This window comes from Falco biarmicus, chromosome 3, assembly GCF_023638135.1.
Source record: "Falco biarmicus isolate bFalBia1 chromosome 3, bFalBia1.pri, whole genome shotgun sequence".
NCBI lineage: Eukaryota > Metazoa > Chordata > Aves > Falconiformes > Falconidae > Falco > Falco biarmicus.
The window spans coordinates 112533501-112552843 of record NC_079290.1 but is presented as its reverse complement, the minus strand read 5'-3'; the positions used below and the strand labels follow the sequence as shown (position 1 = coordinate 112552843).

Sequence of the window (19343 nt, the reverse complement as noted above, 5' to 3'; positions counted from 1 at the left end):
CAGGCAGCTGCCTGCAGATCCCATCTCCGCACTGCCACGGCTCCTGGAGATGGAGATCAGGGCTAGCTAAATCACTGTTTACTACTCTTTAAAGCATTTGCCCTCCTGCAGTTTCACCACATCCTTAACTCCTGGGCTGCCCACGCAGCCTCCCAGCTCCTTGATCTAGAAGGGAGGCAGCCACACGCCCACGGCTGGACCCAACCAAAGCCAGCGTGTCACAGTCACGGGTGGAAGCAGCTCCTGAGCCGCTTGGTTCCTGATATCAATGATAGAAATAAATAAATAAATGAAATAAACGATGACAAAATTATCCTCTCAATCACAACATCAGAGTACATAGTTCAGGCCCAGTCAATCATCAACCAGTTTATTACCATCTTACTCCTTATTAAAAAAAGCAACACACACACACACGTACACATACACTCCAGCAGTAATTACCCAGACCACAGCGCATCGCCAGTGCAGGCCTGTTTGGCCCATCGCTGCCATTTAGTTTTTTAATGGGAGAGCATGGTTTACACCATTCTGGAGGAGCAGATACGGCTGTGTTAGCAGGTATGGGTCCACAGTGGTGGGACTGGGTCCCAAAGAGGGAGGTAATGTGGCCCTAGGGATCCCTACCACGCTCTGAATCTGCCCACTTTGTGAAATCCACAGGAGACCCTGCCCCAGGCTGGCCAAGGGCTGGCACACTGAGCCCTGAGGAGCCCGGCTGCCATCGGGGCCAGCCTGACGGAGCCCTGGCCACCACCCCACCCAGCTGAGCCCACGCACCCGCCCAGCCCACCACCAGGCCAGGCCCTGTTCCCCGTCCTGATACCTGACCAAAAACCATGGACGCACCACGAAAAGCTACAACCAAAAACACGCCCGGCCCCAGTACCGTGGCCTGTAATCTAAAACCATAACATTGCCCCAGCCTGGCCACCTTCCTCCTCCCAGCCAGATGTGAAGGGGTGGGGGAGGTCTCTTACACCTCACATGGAAGGACAAAAACAAACCCATCCCAGATATGCCCAGGTTGAAAAAAAGAAAAAATACTCATTAAATGTAATAAGCAGCCTCTTCATCTGACACTGCCTTGTCCCAAATAAATTAAATTCCTTTTCATTTAGACAGCACAGGAACCTGACAAGCAACCTTTACCAACGAGACGCCAGAGCTCAGAAGGGGAAAAAAATGAAAGAGAAAACAGCCCACACAACTCACAACAAATATAAACGCAGCATCATTTCAAAACCCCCGTAAACTTCCCCTCCGCATCCTCCCCGGCCGCCCGCGCCGTGCCCCGCCGCCCCGGCCCGGCCCGCGGGGGCCGCCGCGCTGCGGAAAGGACCCTGCGGAGCGGAGCCCCCGGCTCACCTCGCCGCCCGCCCCCGCCGGGCAGGGGGAGCGGGGCCGGAGCGGCGGCGGCAGCCAACTTCCGTAAAACAAGTGAAAGAAAAGTGAAAGAGGCTGCGAGCCCCCGGCAGCACCTGGTGCCGCCCCCGCACCCCGCTCGGCCCGGCCGCCCCTCGCACCGCCCCGCACCGCGATCCCGCCGCGGCGCCGGTAAAAGTTTCGGCGGCGGCCCCGGCCCGGCACCGGCGGAACTGCCCGCAGCGCCCAGCCCCGCGGCGGCGGAGGGGCGAGACGCGCGGCGGGGGCCGCTGGGCTGGGGAGCTGCGCACCGCACCGCCGGCGCGGGGGGCCCGGCACCGGCGGCCGCAGCGAGCGGGGGCTGCGCCGGGCGGCGGGCGGGGGACCGGGGGCAGGAAAAGGACAATTGTGCTGTACTTACCATAGTCGGAGAGACGAAAGCCGAATTCACTTAAATAATCAACTTTCATAATACTTAATTAATACCTAATTGCAGCTGATTGCTCCCGAATAACAAGTTGTTTAAAGCACTGATGTCATTGCCGTGCCGGTCCTCCCCGAGTCACTTTGGCAGCGGGGCCGGGGGCGGGCGCCGGGCGCCGCGGGGGGCGGTGACTGGCAGCCGGCGGACACGCCCCCGTGCCGGGCCCGCCGCCGGGGGCAGGTGCGGGGCCGGGGCCGCAGGGGGCCGGCCGGGGGGCGGCGGGCTCACCTGGGGCGGCCCCGGCCCCGGCACGGCCCCCGCAGCCAGCGGCGGCCCCCGCACGGCACGGCGCGGGGAGCCCGCACCCGGGGCGCGCTAGCAGCGCAGGGCCGCCCGCCGGGACCGGCCCGGCCGCGGTGCCCGCTGCCATCGCCGCCGCCTGCCCCGCGGGAGCGGCGCGGCTCTGCGGGCGGGCGGGGAGCGCGGCGGGAGCCGCCGGCGCGGGGCGAAGCGCGGGGCCCGGGCGCGGCAGGACCCGCAGCCCTGGGGCAGGGGCGGGGGCGGGGGCGGCGGCAGCGTGCGGGCTCGGCCGCGCGGTGCGGGGCACGGCACGGAGGGGCGGGCGCCCAGGGGCACGGCGGCGGTGGCGGCACGGCCGCCGGTGTCACAAGGCTGCCCGTTGCAGCAGCTTGCCCAATGCCCCGCAGGAAGCCCGCACCGCCCCGCCGCGGGAGCGCCTGGCCCACAGGAGGGGTGGTTTTTCTTTTGCAGCGAATTTCCTCATTTTTTGTTGCTTTATTTTTCTAAGTAGCAAAGAATGCGAGGGAGGTTCTAAGAGGCGTGTTGGGTAAACACAGATATAAGCCTCTTTCTTTAAAACAAACGAACAGATTATTTACCTGATTAAATAGGTATTTTGAGCAGGTTGTAGGCTGTTTTTGTGAACACACCACCTTTGGCTCCGTGGATTTTGGCAGAGTGAGGCTCCTCACCGGGGCTGGGGAGCAGTACATGAACTCACCAACTCTTAAATCCTTTTTATAAGCAGAACTTAATGTGCTTGACAAAGGAGGCCAGCATCATTACCCCACTGCACGGATGGGGAAACTGAGGCACTAGCAAGGGAAGTGACTCGCCGAAAGTGGCTGGACAGGTTGGTCACGGGGCTGGAAGAAGCCCAGGTCTGCTTGGCTCTGTGCACCTGGACACGCTGCACCCCGAGAGTGTCCTGAGCCCAGAGACCCAGTGCTGCAACCGCAACTCATCTTCTTGGCAAGCACTGCATTTGCATGTGTCAAAACGTACAGGCAGCACACCAGGCCAGAGGGCAGGGAGAAGGAAGAGGAGGGGGGAGTCGTTTGTGAAACCCACAAGTGTTCTGGCTTCTCCAGGAAAAAATCTAAACAAAGTCTAGTGAAACGCAGGCATCCAGGGACCCTCCGAGCCAGGAAGCTGAGTGGGGACGGCAGTGTCAGGCAGGAGACAAGTGTGCCCTGCCTAGTGGGCTGCCCAGCCAAGCAGCGCTCCGCTCCTTGCATGCAGCTCACCTTCCCACCTGGAGCAGTCATGCTACTGCTTTAAGGGAGATGGGCAAAACATCAGCAGCATTGCCCCGACCTCCCCTCTGGGTTTCTAACCCTGCCGTAGGCACCAACCAACACCATCAGCCACTGCTGCCTTTAAAATCCTGCCTGTCTGCGTTTCACTGGCCCCAAGACAGACACCAGCCCAGCCAGCGTTACCCACGATCCTCATCAGAGCCTGCCCTGGTCCTTAAGTCCGTGTCAGACGCTACAGCACCTGCCAGGGAATATCCTACCCTGGGAAGCAATGAACAGTGCCAGAAACGTTTGTGCTGCTTCACCCTGGGTTTGTAATAGTTCAGTTTGGACCCAATGCTTTCCTCCAGGTGTGAGGTTGCTGACAGGTCCCGTAAGTTCACTGCACCTTGTGTCACCCAGATTTCTCCATTTTCACTTCTCCTATGGACTTAATATTTAACCAGCGGGAGTTCTGCTCACTGCCACTGTTCCCTAAGAGGGCGGCTCCAGCTGTATCCCCAACTCCTTATGAGGGGGAACACGCACTGTAACACGGATGTGTCACAGCACATACAGAGCCACACAGACCCTCTAAAGATACCTGTTCTTCCACATGCACTGAGCTGAGCACGTTCACACATCAGTATACAAATGCTCCCCACCCCTCCCATCCCAGCACGCACACACAGCATGCATATGCACTCCGACACAGAAAATTATACTCTGTGCTCACTTAGATTCAAATACACACATATCCATACAGCGTGACACACATGAACCCCCCCCCCAACCTAAACACACCCGGAGGATCCCCTCCGCAGACTTCCCACTGTCCCTCCCACTCCTCCTTGCAGTAACAACTTGCCAAGGTGTTTTTTCAGGTGAAGTCCACGCCCTGCAGCTGACGCAACGGCAAGGCCTGATTTCCTATCTCAGCGATCTCCAGTCACAGGATCGGGTTTTATTTCCCCATACTCCCTCCTTTGCCTCTTACCCAAGGAAAGTTTTTTTCTTTCCTCTCTCAGAGGCTGTGGAGCTTTCTCCTCCCTTGGGGACCTCTGTGCCCCCTGTTTGGGCAGCATCCCCCCTTTTTCCCCCATCCCTCCAACGTATGGATGCTCTCTGAGGAAAGGCTGCCTCTGACCATGCCCTGGCAAGAAGCAGCTCCCAGACCTGCCCCACGCCCAGACCCCAGGAGCACTCGAGGGAAGGCAGCACTCCTCATCCTTCTCTGGACCGTGCCACTGTGCCACGGCAAGAGCTGCCCTGTCCACTCCAGCCACGGCTGCCCTTTCGTGGCAGGTGAAGAGATCTCTCCTTGACCATTCCTACCCTCCCAGGGGCATTGGGAGCTCTCAGTAATTAATGTTTGCCAGGTGCTCAGAGATCCTCAGATGAAAAGTGCAATGGGAGGGGGAAGGATGATTAATTTATTATTATTATTACAGTTTAATGCTTTCCCCGCAGACAGTGTGCCAGGGCTGAGCATGGGGTGAGTCACGCTGATATGTGGGACATCCCCCTTTCTGTGTCTCTTCTACCTTTGTTTTTCATGCTGAGCCCATTTTCTTGGCAGTTTCCCCCTCCTTAGCTGGAGCTGACCCCGGGGCCTGGGGCCGTGCTCTGGATTCATGTGGGCTCAGGGCGCTGGCTCTCAGATTGCAGGTTGGAGATCTGGCAGCGCCGTGCTCCTCCTCCTGCTCCTGCTTGGGGAGTCTATTAGGCAAATGATCTTGCCCTATTTCTGTAATTTTGTTTGATTTCTGTTTCGTCAAGGGAGGCGCCCAGAGGCCTCAGGGCCTGGGCGGCAGGAGCAGACAATCCGTGCTTTCTTTCCCTTTCCTTCTCTTTCTCTCCTTCCTTCTCAATTCAGTTTCAATCACATTATTGGCACATGGCGCCCAGAAAGCATTGCCAAAGCGGTTGTGCAGAGTCTCAGTGTGCTGGGTGGGGCTCTGCCAGGATCGCTTCTGCCATTTACTATTCCTTGGCGTTACTCAGTTTGACACCAGCTCCCCACCATGTGGCTGCTGCTCTTCCAGGCACTCCACAGCTTCCAGCATCTGCTGGAAGCCAAATGCTGCTCATCTCTTGACCACTGCCCAGAGGGAATGACTGTACCAGGAATGGGCCATACAGCAAGGAACGTACACTGTGCGTCCTTGTGCTCCACAGGGGCCCAGAAGACTTAGGGGGAAGGAGTGGCAGGGGTTTGAATGCACTAACAATTAGTTACAATTTACTACAGCTATTAAAAGTGCAGCCTGGGGATTTCAAGGCGAGGAGGCAAGGGGATAGTCCTACCCAGGCATTGCATCCAACAGGGAAGGTACCTGGCACTGAAGAGCTGGCGCTCTGCGTGCAAAACCAGCAAATGCCACCCTGTGCCAGCCCGGAGCTGCCCAGAGAAGCCTCTGAATCCCAGAGCGGCACACCAGGCACTGCGATGGCCTCCGGACGCACCAGGAAGTGGCTGCTCAAGGGCAGGTCCCAGGCTGGGCAAGACCCATTCCTGCAGATCATGGGGCAAGCACAAAACAAAAAAGTGATTTCTGTCTGGCAGAGCTGCAAGCCAGCTTGTGCTCCTGCATGGACACGCTTGGATGCAAACAAAAACACGAGCACATGCCATGTGCACACACACATGGTCACACGTAAGTGTACAAACACGAGAGGTTCTGTGTATGGCTGCTGCAGCACACTGGTGTGATGCCCACCTGGGCACCCAGGAACAGAGCTGGACTGTCACAGATGTTTTAGCAGAGACTGTCCTGCTCTGGACATATGTGGAAGGCCTGATGCCATGGAGACGGCAGGTGGCTCTGGGTCGAGAGGAGCTGCTACCCTACTTAGCCCCCAGGGTAATTACTCGCCCTCCCAGCAACTGTCTCCTCAAATGGTCTGGGTCACACCAACAGACGGGAAAGGCTTTCAGCATGCAGCCCAGCAAGCAAGAGAGATGGGGCAGGCAGAGAGGCAGGATGGGTTTTACAGGACTCTGACGCTGTGGAGTAGAGATGGCCTCCATAAATTCACTGTGGGTTTGACCCAGCTTGGGCAGGAGTGAGAGGCAGAAATGAGGGAAGGCAGAGGGAGCCTGGCACGTTATCCTCTCTCCTATAACTGCCCCATCACAGAGGCTGTGTCAGCCCTGCTTCTGCGGGGGGCACTGAGGTGGCTACAGAGGGGTGCTGGGGACTGTCCCTGATGGAGCAGCTGAGACAGACACTCAGTCGTTAGGACTGACAGCAGAGAAGTGAGGGGAGATGATGGAGGAGGTAAGAAATGGGCAGCAAGAGCAGAGAGAGGACACTATGAACTGCACACGGTGGGGACTGACTGTAACCCCTCCTCTGGGATGTGACAGCAGCATCCCCACCACAGCAACAGGGAGGGAAAGCAAAGTGTCCCCCTGTGCATGAGACACAGTGATGAGCACTTGCAGAGAGATGCCCATGATGCAGCACGCGTGCATCCGCATGCGCTGGCCCTGCTTGTGCAACCAGGCTGCCTGAGCATCGTCGGTGCTGACACAGGGGATATGCAAGCACGCACGCAAGTGACTCTGAGCAAGCCCGGGTCTCACCAAACGCTGCGCGTGCACACACGCCGGCACAGCACCAACAGGGACACATGTGCCTGTGCACAAGGGCATGTGTGCAGTGAAGTGGCACACGGACACCACCGTGAAGAGGCAGCAAAGACCCCGGAGAAAGCGTGGCTGTGGCCTCTTGGGAGCCCTGGCAGTGGGCCGGAGCGGGTGTGGGGAGCAGCGGCGGGCGGTAAGTGTGAGGCAGACGCAGCGATTGCATTACTGAAGGAGCCCAGGCTGGCAGTGCCGAGCTATCGTCCCTGTAATCCTGTTAGCCAGCAATCTCCATTCCGAAAGAGCTTCATTTCTTTGTGAATATTTGTAAACTAGATATCTAATGGAAAATTATAGGAAAATTATAGTGAAATTCATGACGAAGAAATCCGATTAGCCCTAATTCAATTATGCCATCTTAGCCCACACAGCACATTTCCCATTTTTTTCCCATAAATACCAATGCCAGGGGTCCGGGTAATCAAATAAAATTGAAAATCATCTTCCCATTAAATTCAATTAGCTGCAATTTCTAAAGCCTATCAGAGATTTTAATTACTAAATTATAAAATTCTCCAATGCTAAATTGAAACTAAAAAAATTGCACATCCTTGTATTTCAGAAGAAAAAAACCTAGCAGAAACCTTGAAAAATACCCTTCTCCTCCCATCAGCACCCACGTGAGCACGGGTCTGGGCAGGCTTAACCAGAGAAATGATTGTGGAGGGACATGAACCAGGCCTAGGGAAGAAGGTGGCTACCTCTGAGGGAAAGAGCTCAGACATCAGCTGAGATTAAAACCTAAAATCCAGCCCTAATTACAACTCAGTTGGGTTGAAAGAGGAAAGGGAAGAGGCTAGTAATCTCAGCAGCATCTCTGCTCCCTTTTTCTCACATGAGCTCCTCAGTTCTGGCTGGTTCTTGGCACCTCTGCGCTGCTCCACCAGTGACTAGTGACAAGCCACTGCACTCCTGTAGCCAGTGTAACAGCCGAGACTCTCGAGGAGTTGAAACGAGTTTTGCCTGCAAATGGGCTCGGTGAGGCAGTCCCTCGAGTCTCTGTGCGCCAAACCCAGGGCAGGAGAGCTGGTGATGCCCAGAGGGAAGCAGGAGGGCAGATGCTAGCTTTGTGCTTCTGATAAAGCTTCTTGAATAATAGCCATGCAAGCCCGGTCCTGACACTGAATTAAGGGAAGCTGGAGCCCTCAGCAAACTGATTTAGCTTGAAGCACTACTTCAGCAAACACGTGGGATGTTCCAGAGGAGGGGGACGTAATCACCCTTCCCTGATAGCACGGGGAACTCTCTGAGTTCAGAAGCACCAGGCAGGCAAGCCCATCTCTAAACTGTTCTTTATTCAACAACCAAACCAAGCAGGCAAATGGGGAACCAACGAAACCTGTGCCTACAGATGCTCTCTTCCAGCCCTGCTTCTCCAGGGACCAACACGGCACAGCGACGTGTCGAGGGGCAATTAACTCTGTGAACAAGCAGTGGGAGGAGAAGTGAAGCTCAGCTCTTCAGTTACAATACCTGACCCTCCACAAGGCAGCGAGTGAGGATTTTCTGACACTGCTTTTATGCCAGAGAGCACTTTTGCGTGGTACCCTAAAGGGTTTATTCATGCGCTAACATAAACGAAGCCAGTTTCTAACGCATTTCACAGCTTTAACTAGGTGCTCAGGCTGCCCCGAACCAGGCCGATACTCGGTTTAATTTACTGGGCGCCCGAAAGTTGCCAGCAGGGAGTTGCCCGCAAACAGAACAACAACAAAAAAGTTAATGATCTGGGCTTTTTCTTTAATAAATAGGCAAACTGGCTGAGCCGGATTGTTGGCTGGGATTCATCTCCCCTTTATCACCCTGGAGCTTCTGTGACACATTCTCCAAATCATCAGCATTTTGCAATTTGAGGTCGTTACCAAATACTATTTTTTTGCCAAGGAAGGGAGAAAAATAAATTAATAATTAAGAAGCCCAAGCAGGGAGAGGCTGTGGGTTGGATGGCGCTGCCACCTCCGTGGGGATTGCTCAGGCACCTGGCAGCCCGCCCTGTGTGCACCTCGGTCGCCGGCTCACCCTGGAATGTGGTGCTGGCACCCAAGTGCTACTTGATTTTACTATGAATTAATCAAAGCCTCTTCTGCAAACGTCTAACACTAAATCACCACTGGCTGAGCTTCAAATGCAATTCCCCTGTTCCAGGGATTCGGCACAAGAAGATTACCAGCTCCAGGTGAAAAGCTGAAGGGGGTTTCCTCTCTGCACATCTACTGGTACTCCAAGGCATCAGCCTCTCCCAGCTGGAAGGAGAATAGATTTCCTGCAACTCTTCTGCTCACAGCAGGTAACCACACAGACATTCAAGATACGCTGGGATAAATCTGTCTGTGCTGCCTGACTAGACTGTACTTACACCAGAGAGGAATTTGACTTGACTGCGAGCCGATGCAGAAGTAGAAGACTGTATTTGTAGCTTGTGTGTGCCTGCACCCCTATGTTTGCATAGCTGTGGATGCCTCTACACACGTAAGGCCACGCAGAGATGTGAACCTGCGAAATCCTGCTTGGGTACAGCTGCCTACATGTCTGTGCACATGTATGTGCGCAGCCTCATGGCACTGTGTGAGCATGCAGCCACCCGTGTGCACAGGGGCTGCGCAGTCAGATGTTGGCATGGCTGTCCACAGCCAGAGGTACACAGAATTTCTCCGCGGGCATTCTTGCCATGTCTATGTCTGCATGCCTCACTTGTCTCCAAACTTGCAGTATGGGGCACCCTCCTCATCCCAGCCAGCCCCCCAGAAGGCGGTGTGCTGCCGCTGACACTCAGGATGGCAACAGCACATGTCCCCGCACCGCTCCAGAGACACAGCACTGCCCTGAGCCATCGGCGAGTTGTATTCCCCTCTCCACACTTTGCCTGTCTCAGAGCCCTCTCATATTTTCAGTGCTCACTAGACCGTGAATTCACCTTCATACCAGTTACAGGGTTATTTAGCTTCTCCTGACTCCGATAACCACGAAACTTTCACTGGCAGCTCAGCTTTCTCCCAGGAGACATGGAACACTCTCACCTGCCCACGGTGCCCCCACCCATGCACACCCACCTGGAGCACAGGGGACAGATCCCCGAGCAGGATACAGTGCCTAGGGACATTGCTCACCCGCCAGTGACAGTCTCTTATCCCCACCCACATCTACACTGTGAGAAAGAGCAACAGAGCAGAAGAGTTAAAAACCGAATAGAGAGGGTGAAACCGAGGAAAGGGGGACAGAGAGGGAGAGAGAGAGGGGGGAAAAGGGTGATAAAGCAAACCCAGTACAAACAGAGGAGGAAGGACCCCCAAGACAAGACAGGAAGGAGCAGGGGAGGGAGGCAGGAAGAGCGCAGGGATGTACTGTGGTATTTTGCCCCTGCACACCCCACAGAGCAACACTGAGCACTTGACACTAACATATTCTACAGCTCTCCCTCTCCCTGAAATCTCAGGGATCAACCAGGCAGCCTCCGCGCAGCAGCCGGACTAGCTGTGCGTGGGCTGGAACACTGCTGAAGAATGATGAGGACAATCTGCCTGGATGGGAAACATGGGGCTTCCTACCAGGGTGCCCAAAGGCCGTGGGAGTGCAGAAAACCCCAAATGAGAGGGTGAAACCTCCATGCAGGGCCATGCACAAAGGCGGCCAGCAGCCCATCCCTCTTACTGACCCCCCCATCATGAGGAAACCCTCTCTGCTGTCCTTTGCTGGCCCAGTCTCACCTCTGCCACCCACCCTCCCGCTGGTTTGGAGGCATCTTTGCCTGTTTCCCCTGCTGCAGACCTATAAGGCACCTTTTTTCCAGCTCTCCCTTCCACTGCCACAGCACCCGTCTCTTGGCATCATGTCTTTTGCCCAAGGCCTTGCTGCTCACCCCTGGCCACGTGGGCTTGCTCCTTGGTCTCCTGGGCTTTCCCATTCTGACTGAACAGTTCCCAGCTGAAGCAAGTGCTGCAGCGACATTTCACGCTGAAACCAAGCATGTGCTGACAGCGAGTGGCATCCCCAGGAGCTCCTTCCTGGCCCCCAGGGCTGTGCACAGCCAGACACAGCTGATGAGGTGCACAAGCCACTGCACAACTTGTGATGCCTCTTCCCATCCACGCCACCCCCCCGGGGTCTGGCCCAAGCTGTGCCTGCAGCAATTCACCCTTCCTACCCAACCCACTGTGGGTGTCCCCACCTCTTGTCCCCCACAGTCCCCTGGAACAGCTTGGCCCCCTATCCCAGGGGACAAAATCCCCCCATCCTTTGGCCCAGGGATTTCAATCCTCTGCTGCTATAATAAAGAGCTCAAAGTGGGCACTTCGGTATCTTACCACATCTAGGATAAAACTCAGACATGACTCCTCCACTGCACAGGGTGTGCACAGGTGCAGGTCTGCACATATTAAATGGAATAGCATGGATGTGGGAAGGGAACTGGGGGGGGACAGGGCTGCTCTTGCCCCTGAGGCAGCTGGAGCTATCCTAACACCAGAGACCGCAGTACAGAAGGAACTGCAAGTGCCCAAAGGGACGAGAACAGGAGGGACCAAAGCAGTAGCTCTGGCACAAGCTTGTCACAGCCACTTTCCCCTGTCCTCAGGCTTCCTCGGGATGGTTCCTACTGCTGGAGTTTCTGCTGGATTTGCGTGGCTGCCCTGAGAAGGCAGATCTGGGGAAACATGGCAGAGACACCCCCGTTGCCTCACCTGCCCCAGGAACACGCCCCAGCCTCCTGCTTTCCCCATATCGCCATTAAAAAAAAGCTCTGTGCAAACAATAGATCAATAGAGCCCCGCCTCTTCGGAAGGAAAACAAACACCCGGATCACCGCAAATTAGAGAATGTTTCGCTTCACTTCATCCAAACAGGCTGACAATTTTTTTGGGTTGTTGCCACAGCGACAGAATAACACAGCGTTCAGCCTGTTGCAGAACAATCAATTAAGTTAATGCCTCCGAGTGCCTGTTTACTCTTCCATTTAGGAGGTGCTGCTCTTGCTCACTCTCTTTCTCTCCTGCTTGTTTTAAATTTCTCATCCTTTGCTTCCTGCTCCTATTTCTTCTCTATTTTACCTAAAGTCCCTCCCTTCAACTACCTCCTGGCTTGTAAGGAGCCTCCCGCTTTTTGGAAAGATCACCTGGAATAAAGTTTTTTCCTCTGACTCCTGTCATTTATCCTTTCTTCCTGGAAAAACAATGAGAGACTGGGGATTTACCTTCACTTTTCATGATACAGCCCTGTCCCCTCTTCCCGGTGTGCCCAGGAACTTGCAAAGTTTCTAAATGCCAGCTCCAAACATCCCCAGGGCAGAGTGGACCACTTTCTAAAGAGGCAGAAGTAACTCTGCTTTTAACAAGATTATGTGACTCTTGCGCTAAAGACCTATGAAGTGATCAGAAACCCTTCCACTATTGCTATTTTTTACACTATGAGCCATAACCATAAATGAAGACTCATCTTGTGCTAAATGCTGCTTAAAACGGAGAACTATAAAAGGGCCTCCCATGGGTCTAGGTCTCATTCTACAGTCCACGTTGAATGAAACTTCTAAATATGTGCTTAAATGACTTTGACTTCAGCAAAACTCAACCTGGTGCTCAAAGCGTTTTGCTGAAATGTAGCCTAAACTGGGATACTTCAAAGTGTGCACCACTGCCAGCAGATCATGGCAGATCCACCACTGCAGTCCTTTAAAATAAAACGAACACCAAAACACCCCTTGGCTCTGTCCCTGACCGCCAGCGGTTTGTGCCAGGCCTTCAACAGACTTGCATGCTCTTGCCACTGATCTTGTAGGTTTATTTCCTGCTTTGCAGCCAGCGTGAGCGGTGACACTTGGCCGTGTAGCTTCACTGCCTGTCTGCAGCCACTTTCCCATCCTTGCCCAGCGAGCACAGATAACAACCCTGGGTCTCCCCGCAGCCCTCCTGCAGGCTACAAGGCATGCTACAGAGTGCCAAAATCACAGCTCTGCCATCCTGGGCGGGAAATAAGGTACCAGGGAGTGAAAGGATTTATCCAAGGCCAAGCCTGAGATACAATGCAGGCCTTCTGTCTCCTGATCTCTCTGCACCCTGGTGCTGTCCTCCTCATGAGCACAATATTCCTATGCTTTTATCTTTGAAGCCCCAGGAAAAGTGTCCACCTCCCTCACGTCATACACTGAAATTAAAGGCAAAGGCAAGCATGATGTGAAAACATGCAGATTCCATGATATTGTCTCATCCTGCTACTAGCAACAAGTGTCTAAATGTAGAGTGTACATTAATGTAGTATTGGAGAGATGGAACAAAACCGCAGACGGAGCAGATGGGGGAGAGGGGGACTCAAACACAAAGAAAAATTACAGGAGTAAGGTCAAATACGGCATCTCCCCTCTGCTTCCCAAGCTGAATCCTTTTCAAAGAACTCCCTCCTCCCAAGCTAACACTACCGCCCTGCTGGCTGCGGAGCAGCGAGGCCAGGGGCTGTGCAGGCTGCAGGACGGCCGTGCCAGCCAGGCCTTGCTGGGCGCACCCCTTCGCCCCCTCCCCAAGAAGAAGTTATCAGCAGAACCTGTCGGAGCAGGGGCTCGTTGACTGCTCCCTGTCCATTACAGCCCAGATTATAAGCATATTGCACAGAGCTCTCTGCACGGTGCTGGGGAAATCCAATACGCTGAAAGGTTAATGCAATCAATTAGGGTGACAAGGAAGTAGAGTAAAGCCTTCTGAGTAGATGAAAGCGAGAGAGAGATGGAGACAGAGAAAAGCAAAGGGAAGCAGGGGACGGGGGCGGGGGGAGGTGGGAAGGAGCAAAGAAAGGAGTGGGAGGAGGAGGAAGATGGTATACAGGGCTTGTGTTGTAGACCACAGGGCACTGGTGTGGCCAAGGGCACCGTCCTGCCCCAGCATTGACGGGGCAGTGTGATCCACAGGGGCAAGGCAGGCCATGGATCCCCAAGGCAGCAGGCAGACCAGGACTCCCCCTTCTCAGCTCCTCCTGCCCTACCACAGCTGCCCAGGATGTCCTGCTGCCCGCCTGCTCCCTAGCACCGCTCACCTGGGGGAATGGCAGAACTCTCCCTGTGCCTTTGCTGCCCAGCTACCAAGAAGGGATGGAAGCAACTGCCTGTGTTTAGAGTTGCCATGCAAGGCCAAGGATCTCAGCAAGCCATGGGGAAGCACAAGGGGAGGAGAAATAGGGAACAGGAAGGACAGAGAGCTTCCTCTGGCTGTTCATACACTCTGTGCACAAGGAAAGTTGAAGATGAACATGTGGCAGCTCTTTGTAAACCTCCTAGCTAGACACCAGTCATGACCACTGGCCACTGGCCTGTACCTCTCCCCTGGTGTCATAAGGAATTTTTATTTTAGTGTGGCTGTGTGGAAGCTCAGCCCTGCCAGTCTTGGGAGCACGTGTAAAAGGTGAGATCTCCTCTCTCTTTCAGCTTCTCTCCACGTGTGCCAAGCTGGGCTGTCCTGCAAGGCCAGAGGACAAACCCCTGCCAAACCCCAGCTGCCGCAGGTTCGCCTCTGCCTGCAGACAGTCTGATGAGGATGCAGCGGCACTCAGCCCACCAGCACAGCATGGAGATCCCAGTGATCCCAGTGTCATTCTATAACGGGCATCCTGCTGCTCTGTCCTGCAGGGCACAGGCCTTTCCCTGGGGCATCCAGCTCAGGGGAGAGCCCTGTCCTTCCCTCCGTCCCCCGAGGCACTGCAGGCTGGCTCAGCTCCTGCTCTCTGACCCCCCAAGCAGCGCAGTACTTCATTAACCTGGGCTGACAGGTCAGCGAGTGCAGCCCCTTCCTACCACAGCTCCTGCTCACACACAGCTCGGCCTAGGAGAACGTGACACCAGCTCATTAGGACAAATTATTACTCTATAACCCCTGCCGCAATGTCCCTTAATATGCCTATTTAGCAAGAGACAAGTCCTGGTGGGCTCCTCGGCATTAAAACAACCTCACAAATCACCAGAGGCACAAGCACCATGATCCCTGCTTTTGGGGGCGGAGGCCAGGGCAGCTGCACCCCGGTGGGTGCTGGAGGGGTGCAGAGTCCTGTGCTGTTCTGCTGCAGACAAAACAAAACTCTTGGTGCACCAAGGGGGGATATTCTGCAAGCAAGGAGCTGCCATCTGACTGTGGCTCACCGTGCAGCCCAACATGTGCCCAAGTTTCAGTACAATGAGGTGATGTTCCCCAGTTGAAATCCAGTGCAAAAGTATTCTGGGATGCCCATTCAAACCGCTGGGCCTGCTTCACTCTTCCTTATCCCTGCCTGACTGCCCTCCAGCACTACCATCAGCATTCTGTTCCACATGAGACCTACAAGATTCAAATGTATCCCATTTCCCTGTGATGTCTGTGAAGTCAGTGCCTGGCTTCACAAATTTGTCTGCAACACCACCTGTACTTGCTAGCTCCTTTCAGGTTAACCAGCAAAGCCAAAGAGCAAGTTCGGAAGCTGACGCTGTTGGCAGGCATCGTGTGCTGCCTCCCCACAAAAGGCTGCGCTGAATTTTGGGGGATTAAGCCCATTACACATGAAAGCAGTCAGCTTGCACCTTGTGGGGAGAACAGGACTGCAGGCTGCCTGGGGCTAATCCAAGAGATTACAGAACCTCCGCAATTTTGGACACAGTGAGTGAGATATCACAGGGAAGACAGAAACGCGGGCAAATGTCAGAGGAAGGCTGCTACTGAACAGAAACAGGGAGCATGAGGAAAAGGAAAAGGGAGAGGGAAAAGGGAGAAAGAAAACAGTGATTCATATAACAGCACCAAAGGGGAAGGGGGGGGGGGGGGGGAGGGGAGGGGCAGCAGTGCCATACCAGGCAGTGGAAAGTGAGGAAGAAAAGTAATGGAAAGAAGAAAGGGTGCAAAGTGTGTGATGCTGGGCACCGAGAAGGGCAGAACGAGTGCAAATGGACACAGAAATGAGGGACCTGAGAGAAAAAGAGAGGGAGGGTGGGAGGAAAAGGAGGAGAAAAGAGCAAGAATAGCCACGCAGTGAGGAGCACGCGGGCAAGGCAGAGCGCTGTAACCAGGGTTGTGAAGCATGAAAAGGGAAGAATCCGCCTGTTCCTTTCAGCGCTTGGAGCATGGCACTCGGTGGTGACCTACACTGTGCCCGGCTGTGATCACGTTTTCAGGGCCACTGCCTGCCGATCCCAAACAATGATGGGGAGCCTTTGAAGTCAGAGAAAGAAGCCGCAATGTGAACTGGGGACTTTCTTTTTTTTTTCTTTTTTTTCCCCCCATTTTTTTAAGGGCCAGTGGAAGGAGGGAGGAAAAGGAAGGGCTGAAGTGGTGGGGGGAAGGTTGGAGGAGAGGTTGCAAGGACAAAACAGAGAGTTGCTCTCGGTGGGGTGCCCCGAAATGAGAGAGACAAAAAGAAAACAAACAGTTTATGAGTAGGGCACATGCTGCCTGTGTCTGCATGCCCTGCGCTGCTGGCCCCCTGTGCTCCCAGGGAGGCTTCTGTTCCCCAGCAATGATGGATGGACGCATAGGGCCATTCAGGCCTGCCATGTTACAGCAGCGGTATTTACATAACACTGGCCTTCCACCGGTCACCTCTGACACTGCCCAGCCCGGCTTGGGGCCCCCTCCCACCCCAGCCAGCCTGGGCCCCTCTGATACCACTCGGACTCAAGCCCATGAGCTCCCTGACGCTGGGCTCAGGGGTCCCCACTACTGCAGGGATGCTCTGAGCACAGGCACACCGCAGTGAGTGCTCCCAGCACCTCTGAGGGGATGTCTCACTGAGCAGAGCACCCCCTCCCCTCCCCACCACCACTGCCACTCCTGCCCTGGCCTGGTCTCAGATTTGCCTTGGTGCCTGGGGAGGGCAAGGAGCAAAGGGAGAAGTGAGACTTGGCAGCACTGCAGAGGGTACAGTGCAGAGACGGAAGAGAGTGGGAGCTCTTTGGGTGATACATAAGGGAGCCCTGTGGTCCCCCTGGGGCCACGAGGAAGAGGCAAGGGCAGCAGGAACTGCCTTGGTGTGGCACGGACTTCTCCATAACCATCACCTGAGGTGACATAGGGACCTTCTTACCCAGCACATGGAGACAAGGCTTTTAAGAGAGGCAGTAATTTTTCATTTCCTTGGGCTCTAGGCCTCTAACTCTTATCGGGCATGGACTAAGTGACCGTCCAGATCTAGGAGGCTGTGAAGATGGCGGGTTTTTTGCAGTAACATAGACCATGAGGGTCTAGGTAAAAGGAAAATCCAGATAAGTCAGGATTCTGCTGGAGACACAGAGCTGCTTCCACCCTACCTGCATGGTGCTAGCAGCAGCCTGAATAGCTAAAAATGTGCCAGAGGAGGAAAGCATGTACATCACCATCTTAAATTACATGAACTGAGCTCAGCAAAACTTCACAGTAGATGGAGACTGCATCCTATTCAGTGAAAGGACCTTATTGATCTCCCACTAGCCCACATGGATGAAGACAAAGCAGTACTCTCCTTGTTAAAGCCCTTACACTATTTTTTATCTGTAAAGACAGAGGCAGTAGAGAAGGTATACAAGAAAACCCACAGTGACAAAACCAGTTGCCCAGAACAACTAGTGTACAAAGACAAAGACAGGATTAGGACACACATAGGCCATGTCTGCATTAGACCTTCTTCTGTTTTCACCTCTATAACAGTCCAAACCCCGAAGTTCTAGTGCAGACACAGCCACAGTGAGCAGGCCATAAAGTGTGAGAGACACGCAGAGGAAAAGAGAACCCAGGAGGGTGTAGTGACATACCCATTGCAGTCTGAAGTCTCTCCTACCTTTCGGAGATTTCAAGACCAGGTTTCTTGCCTCGTTTTTAGCTCTAAATTCACTTCATACTGGAAGGAAAAGAGAAAGGATCCAGTTAATACACAGGGCACACCTGACCACGAGCCAAGGCACAGACACTCACAAAAGCTGGGTGAGAACCCAGCTGCATGGGACATTCAGACTTCACACGGGAACAAAGTGCCTTCCTGCTCCTGGCTGCACCACGCCGTGCCATGCACACCACAAGACACAGCGCTTCACTGTGCACAAGACTCCTAACACGGGCTGGGAATAATTTAGCATAGAGAGAGCAGCTGTTACTGGCCTGAACCCTGCCTCCCAGGTACCACAGATAGCCCTCATGCTGGTCTGTACCATACTTTGCCCACACATCCAAGATGCCTTCTTCTCCACGCTAAATTTTTCCCTTTCCAATCTTCCCATTTCCTCTGCTGGCCCTCTCTCCCAGAGGTTCACCAGTGGGCTAACGCTGAGACCTCCCTTGCACAGCAACGGGGCACAAGGTGATGTGGTGCCACACTGGGTCCCAAGGCACTGAACCCCTTTATCCAGTCAACTATGTGTCTTCCTTCCTGGAGAATGCAGAACAAGGAGGAAAGAGAAAAGGGACCAGGAAAAAAAGTCACAGCAAAACACACGAAAAGTGAATTGAATTATTTAAAACCATATGTTCCAAAAATGTGACAGAGCATAAAAGCCGTGCTGTGAGACTTCTGGAGGGGGTGATCCTGCAGAGGCAGGGTGGGAGGAGAGCTCACAGGAGGGGGAGGACTGCTCCACAGCCAGCCAGCCAGCCAGCCAGGGACTTCCCTCTCCTGGAGCTGGAAGGTGGCTGGAAGCACAGGGTGATTTCGTGCACAATGGCAAGAGTGCTTGGCCCATTCCTGCAGTCTCGGTTTTGCCACCCTGCCGAAACAGCCATCACAACTGCCTGAGATACGGCAGCAAAATGAAAAACTGGCCCGAGGTCACACACAGTGAGCCCTGCTTGAATCCAGGAGCCCCAACCATCTGTATCAAGCGCTGGCTCACAGCATGCCTCCCTCTCCAGGCTGCAGCAGTGTGTGCTGCGACTCCGACTCAGCCACTTGTAGGGGTTCAGCTTTAGCCCCTCAGAGAGCAAAAGTGAGAGGGACTTGGCTCTGGGGACTCTGTGCTGCCACTGTGGTTTGCCCCTGTGTTGTGGGGCCCTGGTGCACCGTGTGTGTGGATGGCCTCCTCCCATCACTCACACTCCACCACTGCCTGCATGCTGCGCCAAAGATAGATGCCTGGTGTTGGCTGGGACCCAGAGTGGGAAGGAGCTGGTGAGATATCCCAGATGGATGGATGGACACGGGGCACAGGGAGCCCCTCGGGTGAGGAAGACGCATAACCAGCCTGGCTCCTTCCTTTCACACTCAAATTCTGGTGCTAACAAGGCTGAGGGCATGACTGGAGTAACAGCTCCCCCACTTGAGGTCCCTTCTCCCACCCTGGCACCCTCTGTCCTTCTGGCACTCTCATCCTCTCTCCCACCTTTTTCTTCCCTTTGTTCTCCCTTTCTTCCTTGCTCTTTCCATCGCTTTCTCTGCCATTCTGTCACGCTCTTTTTTTCTCTCCTTCCCT

General features: G+C 54.6%; 1 protein-coding gene across 7 annotated transcripts in view; it reads right to left on the bottom strand.

Annotated features, from left to right (window-relative positions):
- Positions 1-19343, bottom strand: part of CASZ1 (castor zinc finger 1) — a 208121-nt gene that overhangs the window by 93311 nt on the left and 95467 nt on the right. For 4 of the 7 annotated variants that reach the window (XM_056330668.1, XM_056330673.1, XM_056330669.1 and 1 more), the window contains exon 1: positions 1787-1931. In XM_056330668.1, the coding sequence (XP_056186643.1) occupies positions 1787-1835 (49 nt within the window). In that variant the 5' untranslated portion in view covers positions 1836-1931. Of the gene's footprint in view, positions 1-1786; positions 1932-17696; positions 17783-19343 lie in introns of those variants that run through there. The other 3 variants (XM_056330672.1, XM_056330670.1, XM_056330671.1) reach the window with 3 other exon arrangements.